This window comes from Phaethon lepturus, unplaced genomic scaffold (assembly GCF_000687285.1).
Source record: "Phaethon lepturus isolate BGI_N335 unplaced genomic scaffold, ASM68728v1 scaffold3803, whole genome shotgun sequence".
NCBI lineage: Eukaryota > Metazoa > Chordata > Aves > Phaethontiformes > Phaethontidae > Phaethon > Phaethon lepturus.
In genome coordinates, this window is record NW_010531046.1 from 33,029 (window position 1) to 50,530 (window position 17,502).

Sequence of the window (17,502 nt, forward strand, 5' to 3'; positions counted from 1 at the left end):
TCATTTTGCATCTTTTGGTTTTGCTTTTGCTTCCCCAGCCAATGTGTTGTGATCTAATTGGCCAAAAATCCCATGTCATTTACCTAACCTTAGTCAGCAGCATTTCTTCTCCAGTTTGTTTAACATTCAAATATCCATCTGATTGGGGGAGCAAACTTGTAAATACTTGGGAACATCGTACATGTTCATATGTGACCCATGTGCATACGCACTGACAGGACTGGGCTCCAGCTAGACTGGCTGTTAATAAGAGCAAGACTGTGTGTAAACACAGTGGTAATGAAGTTCGTTCTTTCACCATTAGTGAGGACAGCAATACAGAAATCAAATACTTCATCCTAAATTGTTCTTTTCCTAAAATTGTTCTTTTCCAAAATTACAGCAGTGATCCAAAGACCAAATATGCTGCATCTCACTGAGCTACACCGACACCATCTGAAATATTTTAAAAAATTCAGTGTCCTTATCATTTCTTAGAGATCCTTTTTGGCTTTACAGGCTACTCCACAATTAGTTTCCTGGTATTTTCTCTACCAATAAAGAATTTCGAAGCTATGGAAAAATTGAAATTTTTTTTAACAGAAGTCATTGTCTTTGCAGAGTCAGCATACATTTGGAGAGGAGGGTACAGGGGTGGTTCAGGTTTTTTATTTATATTCCTATGAAACAACTTATATTTATAACCTAATTTTCAGATTGGTAACCACTTTTCTGATACATACTTAAATAGGTGAAGGTGAAGGTGATTAATATTAAAGTAAATCCTAAAAAGTGTTGAGAAACATTATTTAGTCATGACAACCTATTTCCTACTTAACAACGTGGACCTTATAAATGCTTGAGTTTCCTGTCAGTTAAAGTACCAAATAAAATAAAATAAAATAAAATAAAATAAAATAAAATAAAATAAAACAAAACAAGTTTTGTGAGTTTTATAGACCTCGTGCCTGTCTTTCTCAGGCATGTCTCTCTCTTTATAAAAACATTGGGTTCATTGAGAAACTGCTGCCAGACCAAGGCTGGCTGGGCGGCACGCTGTCCTGCTCCGGTGAAGGTTTTACAGCTGAATGCAAAGAGAGCAAAAGCATTCCACACAGAAACTACCACAGTTATAAGGACCAGTAACAAATCCTACAAACAGTTAAATATGTAGGATATATATCTGGTATATATCTGGCTAAAGTCAGTGATGTTGCTCATACGTATAAGCTTTCACCGGCCCAAGGTCTAACGTTAAAGCAGAAGATAGGAAAACAGATGCCAGTATTTTAACAGGAAAATTACCTCTTGTTTAAGAGTTATGTAAAAATATTCAGCTTTGTTGTTATTATGGAGATATATATTGCATGACCATAGCTGTTTTCCATATAGTAATTGTAATTTGTATAAACACTTTTATCCATTTGTTCTGTGCTGTGGAATTTGATTTTTTTTACTTTTTTTGCATTCATTCCCTCATTAGACACTGAAAGAGTTTTATGAGGTAAGGAATTATTTTGCTGCATTTTTTTTAGCAATGAAGTAGTTGTAAAATGTCATAGATAATTGGGTATAAGGTTGTGGTTCTTTTTGTGCTGACTTACTGTGTTTTAAGATATCTTATGTATCTTAATACTTACTAAAGTATGATGTACATTTTTTTTCAGGAAATCCAGAGCTGTACTGTAGACCTAGGTATTACATCAGACAGCTCTAATCACCCCGACAACAAGAATAAGAATCGATACATAAACATTGTTGCTTGTAAGTACATGCATCACTTGGTGTTTTTCTTAAGAAATAATTATAGACAAGTACAGATTTATATCATATTAGAGGGAAAAAAAGTACCTCTACACTGAAAGCTCTGGATGCTGTTCAGCAAAATACTTGAAGAAGAGTAACATGAGATTTCACATCTTTTCAAGTCATGAAATGTAAATTCAAGTCATGTGTTAGCAAGACATATTTGTGTCTTCTGTGATGACCCAAAGGGAGTTGGGACATTTCATTATAATGACATTACAAAGCCATAGAAGCTGTGTTTTGACTGCCAAAATTAATCCATCTTTGATGTAGGGTAATGATGATTTATCCTCTCTAGGAGCTTCACAGTCCCTGGATGTATTTACTGTCATATATAAATATAAATGTACTGTTTTGATGTTGTACTGTGCCCTGCCACGATGTAATAGATCAGCTTCATTAACCAGGACACGTGTATTCTCATTGCGTTGCCCATCTTCACTACCCCAGATTTTTCTTTTCTGAAACACATCTATTCACTTTTGTTAATCTCTCTTTGAAGCTATTGCCTCTGGGCTCTTGATCATTTTGGTGGCTTAATATATTTTTCTTAACTCTCTATAGTATTTCAACTTTGTTCTCATAACAAGAAGCTCTAAATTACTGGAGTATCTAGTGTCACTAGAGCTTTATAGAAAAAGAGACAGAATGAGCTCATCTGGCAGACGACAATGTAAACCAACAGCAAGAAATCCCATTCCACCTAGCTGAAGATACCACTTGGGATGGAAAGTCGGGGATTTTCCTCTGCCACTCTGTGTTGATACCTAATTGTACAAAAGGTGCCAACCCAGGGGCTTTGTTATCAAAGGGTAGTGCTCAAGCAGCTTAGGGCAGCTCAAGTAGCAAGAATTGCCCCGTGCAACTGAATCAAGTCTCTAGTCCATACAAACAGCGCAGGCTACAGAAAGCTTTGGCTTTCCCTGAGGTAGCCACTGCTGAAGCTCTTCAGATGACCAGCTTCTCCAAGGCTCCATCGCTCTCCAGGCTCCAGGCTGTGCTCTCTTTAATTTGGAAAGACTGTGCCTAAACTGGTACCTACTGTCGTCTGAGACATCCCCGGGCAGCCAGGACACCGTGCAGGCTTGGCAGTCATGCCACAGGACTTAGAGAAGACCCATGCCCCTTCACAAGCAGCAGCTGGAGGCTGCAGGGGGCTATGTCCCGGTGCCTAAAATGACCCCAGGTGCTTCTGCTCAGGGAGCTAAATTCTGAATCCTTGAACCCTTGGATTCATTAGTTTATTTTTCTGCAAACTAGAATTTGGAATATGATTTATACCTAAGGACAAGATGTTTGCATATGTGTTTGTCACTGTATTAGTCTTACATTATTGTAAAAAATTATTTCAGTATTTTTTAAAAAGATATCTTACAGAAAGAATATAATTCTTGCAGAAAACTATGCTTACTTTCTCCCTTGTTTTACTACAGATGATCATACTAGGGTTAAATTAGCACAGCTTGCAGAAAAGGATGGAAAACTGACTGATTACATTAATGCCAACTACGTTGATGTAAGTGCCTTTTTCTACCTGTCAGCTCTTTCTGTAAATACTGATGTATGGAGGTGAATAGACTTAATTTTTAAAAAGTAGCACAATAATACAGATTTTGTTAAAAAAAAACTAATCAAAGTTAAGCCTACAAAGTTAAAGCACAGGTAAAACTCCAATTCTTTCTTGAATCCATCTTGATATTGTAGCAGCTGCAGCTTAGTGAAGAGCTTTATGAAAGAAAAAATGTTCTGTCACATCTGAGTCATTTTCAGAAGCATTTCACGTCTGAATGTTTGTTCTTTTATACATTTTTGGTAAGCGGTTAATTCTTCTGTCTGAGATAATCTCATGAGAGGAAGATGCCATTTGGCTGAGAGCCTTACTGAGGTACCATTTATTCAGTTTTCATTACCCAGTAATTTACATGCGAATGATCTTGATTCATTTTTTAAAACACTATCATAACAGATGTCTCATAATCAGTATCATGTCAACATTCTGCTGGAACATGGGCACTTGAACATATATCCCATTTGTTGGAATGATAAACATTGACATAACAGTTGCATTCATATGTCATCTGGTACTGCAGGGTTTCTGTGATTTGGATAGTTACAAATTCAAAAGTACTTAAAAGCCTTTGAGATTCTTTAAAAATAGATACATAAAATGTCATGTACTCCTCCCAACCTCCTTTTGCTCGTGAACTGTGATTTGACAAGTGTCATTTGTTATATTTCAATTTAGGGCTACAACAAGCCAAAAGCCTACATTGCAGCTCAAGGGCCACTAAAATCGACAGCAGAAGATTTCTGGAGAATGATATGGGAACACAACGTAGAAGTTATTGTGATGATAACTAATCTCGTTGAGAAAGGAAGGGTATGAGTACCTTTGTCTGTTATTTATTTCCCTGATGTTGATAGATATCTACCTCTAGCAGACTCCTTTCTCTCTTTTAAAAATATGTTTTATGCATGTATTAAGCAAAAAGCAACAGTTTGTAGTAGTTGCTTGTAGTAAGATCGGCTATAGAAGTATAAAGATTAGGATATTTAGTATGAAACTAAAGAAAACATTTAAACTTGATTGTCAACAAATGAAGTCTTGAAAATGCCATGGTCTAGCTACAAAAGACTGTTTTATACTGAAAAAGAGACCTGTATATGTTTAGGAGTGGCCAGACCATGGACCTTGTGCCACATTCTGCTATCAGTCTGCTCCCCATCATTCTCTTTCTCAGGGTTGCATTAAGACCCTGGAAAACAGAAGGCTGCAGTTTGGGTGACTTTTTCTGGATACACTGGCTGCTCCCTGTTAACGTCCCGTGGGACCCACAGTTCCTTTCCTGTCACATGACTAGATACACATTTGTCCAGGGAGACAAAATGAGGTCAAACCCCACCACAGGATGTGTGTTTCTCTGGCTATGTGATAGGAATGGGCATGTACCCTGGGGTCACGAGGGGACAATTGCATCACGCTTGCCACATACTGGCAGCAATGCCTAAAATGCATGTAAGTCCTGTCATATGGCCTAGTAAGTGTCTATCAGATCATACAGACACGGCAAATGCAGATGAGGGCCGCACTGAGGGTACCACTTCATTTATAACACCATGCTATAAACATGTACTCTTCTAGTGCTCCTAGAGAAGGCTATATGGCTGCCCAACCAAAAGGCTGGACATCACAGCTCTCTACTGTATGCTCTGGCCACACACAAGCTCACTCTTACCCTCGCTGATCAGATAGAGCTATACTCTACCCGTGCTATGAACCAGCCAAAAGCCACGTGTGACTCTACTGCCTTGAATGTTTTCCTGTCATTCCTATAGATAATCTGTTATTTTCTTTAGATTTTAGAGTGCCTACAGAATGGCAAACTCCACAATATTAGAGTGCTGTAGCTCTGATAGTATGATCTAAAGCTCTCTTTTTTTTTGAGTAGAGCATCTTTGCGCAACCGTCTCTCTTTACAGCACAAAATAAATACACATTGTTTGTTCTCTTGTGCTGAAGATCATGTCTATTATTAACTGGGTATATTGAGAGTCCCTGTATCTTTTTGTGGTTGACTGTGCTCTTAAATGTGAACATTTCAGCTTGCTAGTTTCACATTTTGTTTTCTTCAGCTTGCTAGTTTCACATTTTGTTTTCTTCCTCTTTTTCTCTGTTTTTCATTTGTTTTCTAACAGAGAAAATGTGACCAGTACTGGCCTGCCGAAGGTAGCGAAGAGTATGGGAACTTCTTGGTTACTCAGAAGGGTGTTCATGTACTTGCCTATTACACCGTAAGGAATTTTACTCTTAGAAACACCAAGATCAAAAAGGTTTGTGGCATCCTGAAAACATGGTTTGGGAAAAAGGCAGTGTTAAAAGTTGCTCAGAATATTTTTTAAGGCAGTTAGCAGCTCTTTTCTGTTGTGTAGGTAAAGCTGAATCCTGTACATCTCAGGCAGCCAAGATGCTCATTAACTTCAGAGTTAATTTGTCCAGTTCAACAGATTTAGAAGATACTGGCCCATAGTACTGGTGTGATGTAGGACCATCAGGGAAAAGGCTGTGATCACACTGGAGAGCTGATTTGGACTTTGACTGCCTGGTGAGCAGGAGAATACATGTTCAGAAATAGAGCAGCTAGTAGAAAATGTGGTATGAATTAAATCATCCACCTCAGCTATCAGTTTTCCTTTATAAGGACCAAATTTTTATGCCCCTGCAAAAGAGGTGAATCCGCGCTTTGGTTTATTGCAGTCAGAACCAGCATGCTGTCAGCTCAGCAGTGTGACATTGGCCACTTCGAGGGGCGTTCTGAAAGCTTGATTTATTTTGGCCACCTAAATGTTAGGCATCTGATCTCTCGGCTTCCCCGTACAATTATTGGCTAAAGTACAGTACTTACTGTCAAGTAATTTATTCTGCCTATTTTAGGAATGAATGAGATGACCTGCTCTCTGAAAAGGTACCCCTGCCTCTGAGTTCCCTTTGAGGAAGGGAGCTTAGAAAAGCAGCCTACACAAGGCTACTTCCCTTGTAGACCACTAAAGCTGTGAGGTGAATCCCACCCTTTCTGTCCACCCAGCAGAGGAACAAAGTGACAGAAACAGCTGGTGACTCTTAAAGAGCAGCTGGAATTTGTTATCCCTCCAGTGCTCTTGGCCTTTCTCTACGGCTTCTAAGGGACAGTGCCAGGTGATTTTTCCATGCAGTGGGCAAGCTGATGGGACAGGAGCACTGGCTCTTCCTCTTTTCTTTGAAAACTGGAATTTTCAGAACTATGTGGCATGCTGTTAACTAAATAGGGACAGTACTAATTCAAGAACTATCAGGTATGGAAATAAAATTACGAAGAGCTGCCGTTCAGATGTGGGCTGCTTACATACGGAATTGTTTTTCTCTTGCAGGGTTCCCAGAAAGGGAGGTCTAGTGGACGCATAGTAACTCAGTACCATTATACCCAGTGGCCTGACATGGGCGTTCCAGAATACACGCTGCCCGTCCTCACCTTCGTGCGGAAGGCATCGCATGCCAAGCGCCATGCTGTCGGGCCTGTTGTGGTTCATTGCAGGTGTGGTTTTTACTGCCGTAAGGTTCACTCCGCTTTTGTTTTGCAGAAAAAAGAATTTTTCAGTGGTGGCTTAAGCAAAATTTCACTCTCACTTAACAATTCCTGATGGAATAAGATTAATTTCTTAGCTGATACTTCTATCCTTGGTAAGGCCAACTAATCAACTGTCTGTGCCACTTCTATAAATGTCTGTAAACAAGATGATGCTTCTCTGCACTATGTTCTTTTTTTTTTCCCAAAAAATGCTTTTCTTTTTACTTTTTTGCACATTTCTATACTACTCTCTTGATTGCTATGAGCTTACCAGATACATATATAGCAGTAATTCTTTCATTTCTGCAAATATATTGCTAGGATGGTTTTGGCTCATGCTTTCTTTGGTGCAGGGATACTCTGTAATCCTAAGAGGAGCTCTGTCCACAAAAGAAGACTCGCTCTATTCCTGGCTGAACTGCAACTCTGCTGTTTTTAACATTACTCTGCGCTCTAGCAGTCATTTGCAATGGAGGAGCATTCTGGGGAACGGTTTGAGGTCTGCATGTGCCGCAGTGTGCAGGCAGGTGTTCTGTCAGTGCTCACTAAAACTGGGCAGCTCAGGGAAAATTGGTTAAAAAGGGCTTGTAGGGCCTGGAACGACTTCACAATGCCCGTGAAGGACCGGGTTATTGTAAAATATATAAGCAGGTTCTGGTTTTCCACTGTAGTACCTCACCTTTGATGGAACATTTGGAAAGAGAACCTCCTCATGAATTCTGTCCTTCTGGAGCTGACTCTGAGGAAGCCAACAGGTAAAGTTGCCTCACAAATGCTGCAAATGAAGATATTTTATTTCTGGGATGATATAATCTGACTGAAATCTGTTTTTAGCTGGGAAAATGAAAATTCCACATTTTGGTTGTTCTGCTGCTATCTACATCCTGCCTGTTCTTGGGAAGTTAAAAATAAGAGTTTCCCCAAAATGCCAAGTCTGAGATCTATGCCAGCAGGCTGAGAGATCAGCAATACATTATAAGTCAATTAAATTGAGTTTTTTAAAAGTGAACAGTGGTAAGTTGTGTGGCTTCAGTCAGACCTCTCCATTGGGTCATAGGTATAACTCACCTCTGTCTGTAGGCAGTTTTATTCAGCTTTTAGTTCATTCGTCCCCATACACTATGGAATTTCAAAGGAGTCATCTCATGTTAGAAATGTAACTTATTTATCTGTACAGGCTATATGGAGGACACAGATTACAAACTTCATGAAACTATTATTAGTTTTTTTATGTTTTGTTACTTTTCGTGGTTTGTATTTCATAACAAGTACAGATGGTGTCTGGTAATCTTTATACTTTTTTGTGTCTAATAGCATGTTAATAACCTGGACCTTTCAGGTTTATATCACGTTTATTTAGACAATTTATTACAGCAATCTGAGCTCACACTACCCATGCTTTGTGCCCCCTCTGTGGAAGAAGTGAGATGACTGAATTAGCATGTACAGACTGAGCTTGGATCTGCCCGTAAGGGATCATGCAGACCCAGAACAGCGTTGCTGTCAAATTACATGTACCAATACACATAATGTTTCCTCATAACTTAGAGGGGAATTACAACTGACTAGTTCCTATATATGGCTAGATAACAAAAAATGACCTCTTGGCTTTGTACTCCCTACCCAGCTATTTTATGAAAGAAAAAGTTGGGTTTTAATCTTACAATAGAGCCATTTTTATGCTAAATAAGTCAGAGTTCATAACAGGATTGATTTGATTAACCCTTTCTTCTGCATCTTCCCTTTTTAAGAAGAGTTTCAAGCATTGCTTGCCATCTTAGCTATATTGGAAGAGCACTAAGCTTTTTCTTTTACAGATGTACCTTCAGCAGCTCTGCAACTTCGTGGGGTTTTCCTCAGTCCGGTATCTTTGAAATCTCCTATATCTGTAACAGGTGGCATAATGCAACTTTCCCTTTAAAGTGATGCGTGTTTCAACACAGAAGAGCTTGAGCACATGAACTGTGCCCAAACGCTGACCTATGCCACCCTTTCTGGGTATACTTGGCACAGTATCCAATGGAATATCAGAAGCCTGAAAATAGCAGAGCTGCAGGAAACCCCTTAGCTCTATTTCAATTGATATTTTAAAAATTGTTTGAGAAAATGATCTTTAGATCTATTCTTGCACAAAGAAAAAGATGAGTTGAAAAGATTTTTCTTCATTACCAGCCTTGAAGTTTTAGCGAAGTATATCATATAATAAAACTATTTGTAGAGGAAAGTTTTCCCTATACACCAGTTTGTTGAAAAAAGCTATGTATAAGAAGCAGTTCTTTTCATTATTGTTTTACTTCAGGCTCAAGACTGTTTCTTTGTTTTGTAGTGCTGGTGTTGGAAGGACAGGCACATACATAGTGTTAGACAGCATGCTGCAGCAAATTCAGCATGAAGGGACAGTCAACATATTTGGATTCCTAAAACACATACGTACCCAAAGGAACTACTTGGTGCAGACTGAGGTAAGAATAAAATATATATAATGAAAGATTATTACAGACTATTTCTCTTTGCAGGAGGAGAGATGATACAGTCCTCTTGGCACCACCAGGCTGACTGGCAACCAGTCACCAGACTGGACTTTCATAGAGACATCCTTCTGGGCTTGCTTAGAGCACTGCACTAGAAATTACCTATCTGTGGGCCCTTGTCTGTTTATTAGGGAGGACTCAGAAGAGACAAAGTCTGTATAAATCATGCTTCCTGCAGTAGTACTTTCTTGGCAGGGAATGCATTTTTATTGTAGATTTTTTAAGGAAACACCATTGTCAGGTGTTCAGATCTTCACTGGACCTGATCATACAGTTGATATCAGGCAATAAAAAGCAGGGAAAAAAAGCTCTTTCAGATAGAAGGTTATCTATAGACTGAAGATTATATATAGAATAGTAAAAGACCAGAAGAAAACAATACAGACAACAGCAGGGAATTTGAAAGTCTACTTCAGGTTTCAAGAATGGGTGGTTAGATTCCCCAGTGCCCTTTCAATAGAAAAAAAAGTAATCAACAACAGCATGGGCACTAGTTCCAAAGGATGTGAGAGAGAAAATAGAGGATAGCAGTAGGAACTGGGCATGAGCACTTTATTGCAAGAAAGGCAACGAGGACTCACGTAACAAGCTGACTTGAAAATTTGACTCAAGGCTATGCTTGCATTTTTAACTCTATTCTGTGAACATGAGATACCGCAGGTGGTGGGGATTTGGTATTATATCATATATACATTGCATGTGTAGTTCAATTGCGCTTCTAAATGTGTACTGTCGCTGCAGAGGGATGGCCTTCCCTGCAGAGGATCACTTTTGAGAAAACTCCTCTACAGCAGCATGCTGTGAAGAAATACTAACCATGTCAGAAGTGGCAGCTTACCCAGAGGTGTCCAGGGGAATCTGAAAATAATGCGAACTTGGATGTTTGTTTTTACTTTCCTAGGAGCAATATATCTTCATTCACGATGCATTGGTCGAAGCGATACTCAGTAAAGAAACAGAAGTCCCTGAGACTCATATTCATGCCTATGTTAATGCTCTCTTGATACCTGGACCAACAGGAAAGACCAGACTGGAGAAACAATTCAAGGTGAGCTCCGCAAGATAGTAACACAAAAAGCTTTAGGCTTGCAAGCTTGAATGACTTAAAAATAGGTATCTCAACACAACTTTCATTAGCTTTCTCTATCTAAAATTTAACTGCTGAGACTAAATTCAGAGCAATTTAACAACTGCATGCAGTCAGTTGGAAGAAAAGAATTATTTGCATACTCTTAAACAAGTAATTTAAAAAAAAAAAAAAGAAAAGAAAAAAACAAGAGCATAAGAAATAGGCCAGTAAGTAGATTTTGGAAAATCTAACTACATGCCTTTGCACAAAGATCCCAAAGGCAATAAAACAGTCTGGAAAGATGTCATTCTGGCAAAAATTCATGAGCTATATTGATCAATCTACATATTCCCCTCAGTGTCCAGCACTGGCTAGAAGACAGACTTCACCTCAGCAGGCGATAAGTGAACACTTTGGTGCTTGTGGATGTGGAGATCAGTGTGTACATGCATGGGACTTCATCAGACCCAGATGGGTAACAGCCCAGAATCGATGAGAGAAACAGCTCATTGACTCGTGGGGAGAATGGGAAGTCTAGCTCGCTCACTGGGTCACTTATAGAGGAAACACAGAAAATCCTACCTTTTCAAATGAATTTGAATCCAGAGAAGTAAATCACACTTAAATGTTTTCCAAATTATGTGGCAAAACAGACTTTGTTCTCCCTAATTTAACAGGAAATTAATCATTAGAAACTTTCTCTCTAAGGTTTTTAATTCTAAGGAGGACTGTGTGGCATAATGTGTATTCTTTCTACAATTAGCTAGCTATTGGATCATAAGTAAAAAACTTAAGCAGCTAAGTCTGTAGGTAATATCAGTACGTAATGAGGCTATGAAAAATATTAATGTATTTATTTTCTGAAGTATTTTGGTCACATAAGCACAGTAACTAGCATTTCTTCAAGATAATGAACAATACAGAACAAGAGAGTAGAAACAACATACCAAAGGATTTCACAGTTTGCTGCTATCCTGGCTTGAATGATCCGGCAGTGTTGCACTGTTTTTTCCTAGGCAAAAGTAGGGACTCTCACTTCAGCTGTGATGTGTTTGGAGGAATAAGCATCCCACCTTTCCTACACAGATGAAAGAATAAAACACATAATATATACAAACCGACTGTGTAAATATATATAAACACAGAGGTGCAGCGCAAATTGCAGGAGCCATGTAGAGCTCCAATTTCAAGAGCTTAAATATTATCAGAAAGGGACATGTCTCAGCCGATCTTATTTTCCTCTGCAAGCTAAAATTATTAGAATAATAACAAAAATGTGGAGTCTTGTTTTACTGAAGAACTGTTTTAGATAAAAAAGACTTGTGGTCTAATTCATTTTGATCGAACTTCCCTGCTTTGCTATCTGTTTTTCCAAAGCAGGCAGCTTCTGAAAACTACACATGTCCAGCCCAAAACATCACAGAAAGCTCTTTTGAATATTCTGATTAATCTGGTTGATTTTACTAGCAATCAAAAAAAAAAAAAAAAACCCTTAAAGATAGGAAAAACATGCTTTCCAAATTTATTTCATGCCTAAGCAGTATACATACAGTGGTCTATATACATATATACTCGTTCCTTCTCATACTCTTGTCTATTTGAATTGTATTAGTTGAAACAAGTCAATGAGACCACCCCCCAGATCAGTCCTACTTTCCTCTCACAGATGTGGAGAGAAGAAAATCAGGAAGCTCATAACTGGGATGCCTAGAGATGCCTCACATCAGGAGCTATACTATCTGTATAACAATGCAGATTTTTCTGCAGACACTTACTGTTTTCCAAAACCATTTTAACAGCTGTGCAGGCAAAATGGAAGTGACACCAGGATGGCAGCAGTCACACTGGGTGGGCTTGATGTGGAACAACATAAAGTGGCATTTCCTTCAAAGACATGCTTATCGATCTAGGGCTCAAGAATCATTTGAGCTGATAAAACAGTGAAGAAAAAAGATTCTGATGACTTGCTAAGTAGTGCAGCCAGATAACTAGATACCTAAAGTTGAGAGAGACAGCTAACCTGCAATACGTGCACTCTTCTGTTTAATGCAGTTAATGAAGGAATGGCTTTTGTACAGTTGCCTGATTTTTTTTAACTTGGTTGTTTCAGTTACTGAGCCAGTCTAACACACAGCAGTGTGATTATTCAACGGCTCTCAAACAGTGCAACAGAGAAAAGAACCGAACTTCATCCATCATTCCTGGTAAGCTTGTTCAAATTGGTTCCTCTGGGTGGCAAAATGTTTATGAACTGCATGTGTTAAGCCTTTAATCTTTCCTCAGCAAGAACTGAAGACATCTGCATGGGTGTGGAGCAATGTTCTGTAAAGTACTTTCAGTGAGGAAATTACTTAAGTACTACACACAGGAAAACAAAATAGATGGCTGCATAACGCTTTATACTGATTGATGGAGCTTGGTGTTATCGTTACTATGAGATACGTGAGATGTTGCTGTAATATATCGAGTCATTGCAACATACATACTAATTCATAACTTTTTTGCAGTGGAAAGATCTAGAGTGGGTATCTCATCACTGTCTGGTGAAGGGACAGACTACATCAATGCTTCCTATATCATGGTAAGTCAGTTAACTGTACTGGTGAGAAACAATGTCCCATTGTATAGCTGTTTTTCAGAGCTGTCATGTGTCCAAGTTAGGGTGGCACAGTCCTGATTTTGAAAGCTCCTTTCTTCTGTTATTCACTCTGCCTGAAAGAGTTACTTCCCCCAGGAAAGTATTATTACTTTTATTACTGGTTTTTTTTTTTTAAGTTTGGTTAAGTTTAACAATCTGTAGAACCAGAAATCCCATCATAGTTTTAAAAACTGGTAAAGCTAAATGTCACCTATGGAAGGATCTTCTGAAATTAACTAAAAATATTAACTAAGCAACTGATAACTTAACTAGATCTGAGCAATATCTCATCTAGTTGAATGTCCCTGCTCATTGCAGGGGAGTTGGACTAGATGACCTTTAAATGTCCCTTCCAACCCAAAGATTCTATGATTCTATGAACTAACAAGTCAGTTTGCAATGGCTGTACTGTGCTTGGCTTTCCTACTTGCTCATTTTACAGAGCTTTTGCAACTGGCATAGCCCAAGGCATCGTAGCTCATCAGCTTTCCATTATCTTTTTGTTCCCGGGGTTTTCTTCAACTCTTTTCCCCTTCATTAGCTGAGAGGGAGGAGTAAATGCTTCCTGGACATTCATGAAAGACATGGGAAAGGCCCCTGCACTGCTGTGTATGCATGATCCTTCATCAGGTGCATTAGTGCAAAGGAAGTCTCTTTTGTGGTAAGAAGTTGATCTGGGACGTCTGTACAAATTAAGACACTGCTTGGGATTTTTGCAGATCTTTCAATTATTCTTTTATTTGTTTCAGGTTGCCAGCTCCTCTGGAAGTCTGGCTAGTATAGAACAATTAGCATGTGTCTGTGAATTAATGTATTTTCATTCTTAGTTGACTGTTCAAGTCTCCACTGAGTTATTTTGTCCTTTTTTTTTTTGATCAAATTTTTTTAAGCTTTAAAAATTATTTCAGTGTAATTGATTTTATTCTTCTCATCTGGAAAATACTGCGATGGAAGTTTTATATTCTTCTAACATTTACAGGAAACCAAAGGAGGCACAACTCTGCAATTTATTTTCTCAGCTTCTAGTTCTGTCCATGAGCAGCTTGCTTTAAATGTTAATAGTTGGGCATCAATCCTGTGTCTGTTGATTTTGTTTTGCAGGGCTATTATCAAAGTAATGAATTCATTATTACCCAACATCCCTTACTACACACTATCAAGGATTTCTGGAGAATGATATGGGACCATAATGCCCAGCTAATAGTCATGCTTCCTGATAGCCAGAATATGGTAAGTTTTGAGGCAGATAATTGTTGTGGGTTTATATGTGAATTTTATTAGTATTACCATTTTGAAGTATGCAGGATGTGAGACAATATCTTGGATTTTGAAAAAAAAACACCAAAGAAATAAAAAATAATAATACTGTGCTGAGCGTAAAATCTCCAAATCATCTAGTGGAAATCAGGAGATCCTTGTCTGATCTGGGGGCAGATTGCAACTGGCATGAGAAAGTATTGAATCATTCCCATATAATTTATAAAAAGAGCCAAACAGCAGAAGTAACCATTATGCAAGGTTAGTTTTCGCTCCAAGATTTTTACTTTAGTTGTAATATGGCTTCTTCAGCCATTATAAAGAGGAGAAATATGAGGTTGTTTCTCTTGCTTATCTCCTGAAGTTACAAACAAACATTTAGCAGGGATTTAACTGAGACTAAACAGCAAAGGAAGGTCACCTATTCATTCTGCATGTGTAGTTTAATAACAAATGACTATGTTTTTCAGTTGCTAGAAATGCAGGGATATCTGAGAGCTTTTAGGCTGGTACTTAGAGAAATTTTGAGGTGTGAGGGGGCATCATGTTTTATAATGAGTTTGGAGGAAAGACCTGCAAAATGCTTTGGAGACTCTTGCATATTGGAAAAAGATGTACAACCAAGACAATGTTTGGTTTTTTTCTTGTCATCAATCAAATGTTTTATGAATGTTACACTTCCTATAAAACAGATGGATTTTTAAGTTAGCCCTTGTAATAAGGGAGGTTGTTTTGCCCGGAGGTGCTGGTTCATTGTGATCCCAGTAGGAGAGACATTCAGACTCTGTAAAGGGTCATTTAAAATGCTATTTATTAGAGCTAACACTATAAAGGAGAGGGTAGTATAGATAATCTTATGTCCCATCACATAGATGCTGGGAACCCCAAGTTGTGCAGCAGTGAACGGGTCTCTGATCAAGGTACATCACGCCATGCAGCTCCTGTCCATGGAAGGGTTACTCCTATTTTGGTCATTCAAACTATTATAGGATTTTCTTAAAAGAGAACAACTCTGTTCATCATTTCTGCTGTCAAACAGAAAGGATGTTCTCATGAGGACTTCTTGCTGCACTTTTAGATAATGCCAAGGCCACGCAAGTGGCATAATCGTCAGTACAGAGTGGGAGCTGCCGGCAGGCTCCTATGTTACAATCCACCAGCTAAGTTTATCCTGTGGCCATGGTCTATGGGCAGCCCAACGCTGTCTGAAGGCCAGGCTGGACATGTGGCACAGTGCAACACAGCACATGTTGAGTATTAAGTAGGTCGCTATCTCCACAGGCTACAGTGGTCTTCTGGTCCACTGTACACTGCAGAGATACCTGAAAACCATCACATGTGATGTTTGTAATCCCACTCAGATTTTGATTTGACAATTTCAACCTAGCTGGCTGCATTGATTACATACAGGACTCATTATTTATTACGTTGGATTAAGTTTTATTTTGAGAGCTCAACATTACTTACTTTTATGGCTGCTTCTTTTTTTCTTGGAGGCTGAAGATGAATTTGTATACTGGCCAAACAAAGATGAGCCTATAAACTGTGAGAGTTTCAAAGTTACTATGATTGCTGAAGAACACAAGTGTCTGTCCAATGAGGAGAAGCTCATAATCCAAGACTTTATTTTAGAAGCTACACAGGTAACACTGTCATAAATATGTAACTCAGGAGTTGATTTGTTAAAGGTAATGCCTACATTTTCTTACATTTTCTATGATAAATGAGTGATAAAATCCCATGCACCTGAAACACCCAGGGAGGGAGTAACCTTTATAGGTAATGTGGTGACATGGGGAATAGGGTAGTCCAACCTCCACAGCAGTGAGATTCTGCATCTGGAGGCTGGAGCCAGACTGGAACAGGGTGAAGGATAAGAATAAAGGCAATACTTTACCAAAATGTTTTATGATTTTTTCACTCTTTTAGGATGACTATGTACTTGAAGTGAGGCATTTTCAGTGTCCAAAATGGCCAAATCCTGATAGTCCTATTAGTAAAACTTTTGAACTGATCAGCATCATCAAAGAGGAAACTTCCAACCGTGATGGACCCATGATTGTACATGACGAGTAAGAACTGCAGCTTTCAGTTTGTTTTGATGTTTTTCTGTAGAACCATCCTTTCATCTCATCTCATTTAGAGTGAAAGCCGCTGAACAAGGTACAAAGTCTGCACCTAACAATAGTGCTGCTGCTTCTGTTGCAGCTGCTTCAATAAGAAAAACATTTTTATTTTATCACATTTCAATGATTTCTTTTCATTTCTATCATTTTGGTACTCCAGATGATTGTGAGTAAGGCACTGGAGAGGAAATCAATCAGGACTTCATTGTCTATTACTGACTATTTAGATGAGGCACCTTCCCCTTCTCCAGCTGTTTAATAATGGCCAAAAACTCTGAAATGTTGAAATACTGAAGAATCTGAGGCCTTCAGGATCTGGTTAGTAGAGGATAACAGGGAAATAAGTCTAAGACTGGCTTTTAAAGGCTCTCCAGAGATTGTAGCCAGGTGTTCTGAAGGTCGTGTTAAGGCACAGCTATTTCAGAAAGTGTAAAGATCACATGACAGTCTTTCATCTCACTGGTTTGCCCTGAGTTTTATATTTTTTCCAGCTGTAGAAACTTAATCCAGTTTCTAGAAACCTTTTTTGTGTGTTTTCTTTTTTTTTTTTTACTTTACAAAGGCATGGAGGGGTGACAGCAGGCACTTTCTGTGCATTAACAACACTGATGCATCAACTGGAAAATGAGAATTCAGTGGATGTTTACCAGGTAGCAAAGATGATAAATTTGATGAGACCTGGAGTCTTTACAGACATTGTAAGTAGTAAGCAAAATGTGTGCATAATTTTTTTCCTGTGATGTGTGGTATTATCAGCATGCTTAGATCTTAGGGCAACATTAGTGAACCATTGGCATCTTAGTTTCTCTGTGATTTAATCAAAACTGTCTTCCAGAGGTGCTGTAGTGGACTTGCTGCTTATTCCAAAACAAAGTGTTTCCTGTGAAAACCTGTTATGCGGTTATCAAGTGGTCATATTCAAAACATGCAGAGCTGCCACCGTCGTCATAAAATCTGCATTATGTCATGTAAATGAAGGTTTTAATTCAGCAGG

General features: G+C 38.7%; 1 protein-coding gene across 1 annotated transcript in view; it reads left to right on the top strand.

The window, feature by feature from the left end:
• The window catches only part of PTPRZ1 (protein tyrosine phosphatase, receptor-type, Z polypeptide 1), a 47,603-nt gene that overhangs the window by 28,955 nt on the left and 1,146 nt on the right, over positions 1-17,502 (top strand). The window contains exons 8-20 of the mRNA XM_010284419.1: positions 1,647-1,743; positions 3,219-3,301; positions 4,031-4,165; positions 5,482-5,616; positions 6,691-6,854; positions 9,214-9,349; positions 10,320-10,466; positions 12,598-12,691; positions 12,995-13,068; positions 14,227-14,355; positions 15,879-16,025; positions 16,312-16,454; positions 17,071-17,206. Coding sequence (XP_010282721.1) covers positions 1,647-1,743; positions 3,219-3,301; positions 4,031-4,165; positions 5,482-5,616; positions 6,691-6,854; positions 9,214-9,349; positions 10,320-10,466; positions 12,598-12,691; positions 12,995-13,068; positions 14,227-14,355; positions 15,879-16,025; positions 16,312-16,454; positions 17,071-17,206 — 1,620 coding nt within the window. The remainder of the gene's footprint in view (positions 1-1,646; positions 1,744-3,218; positions 3,302-4,030; positions 4,166-5,481; positions 5,617-6,690; positions 6,855-9,213; positions 9,350-10,319; positions 10,467-12,597; positions 12,692-12,994; positions 13,069-14,226; positions 14,356-15,878; positions 16,026-16,311; positions 16,455-17,070; positions 17,207-17,502) is intronic.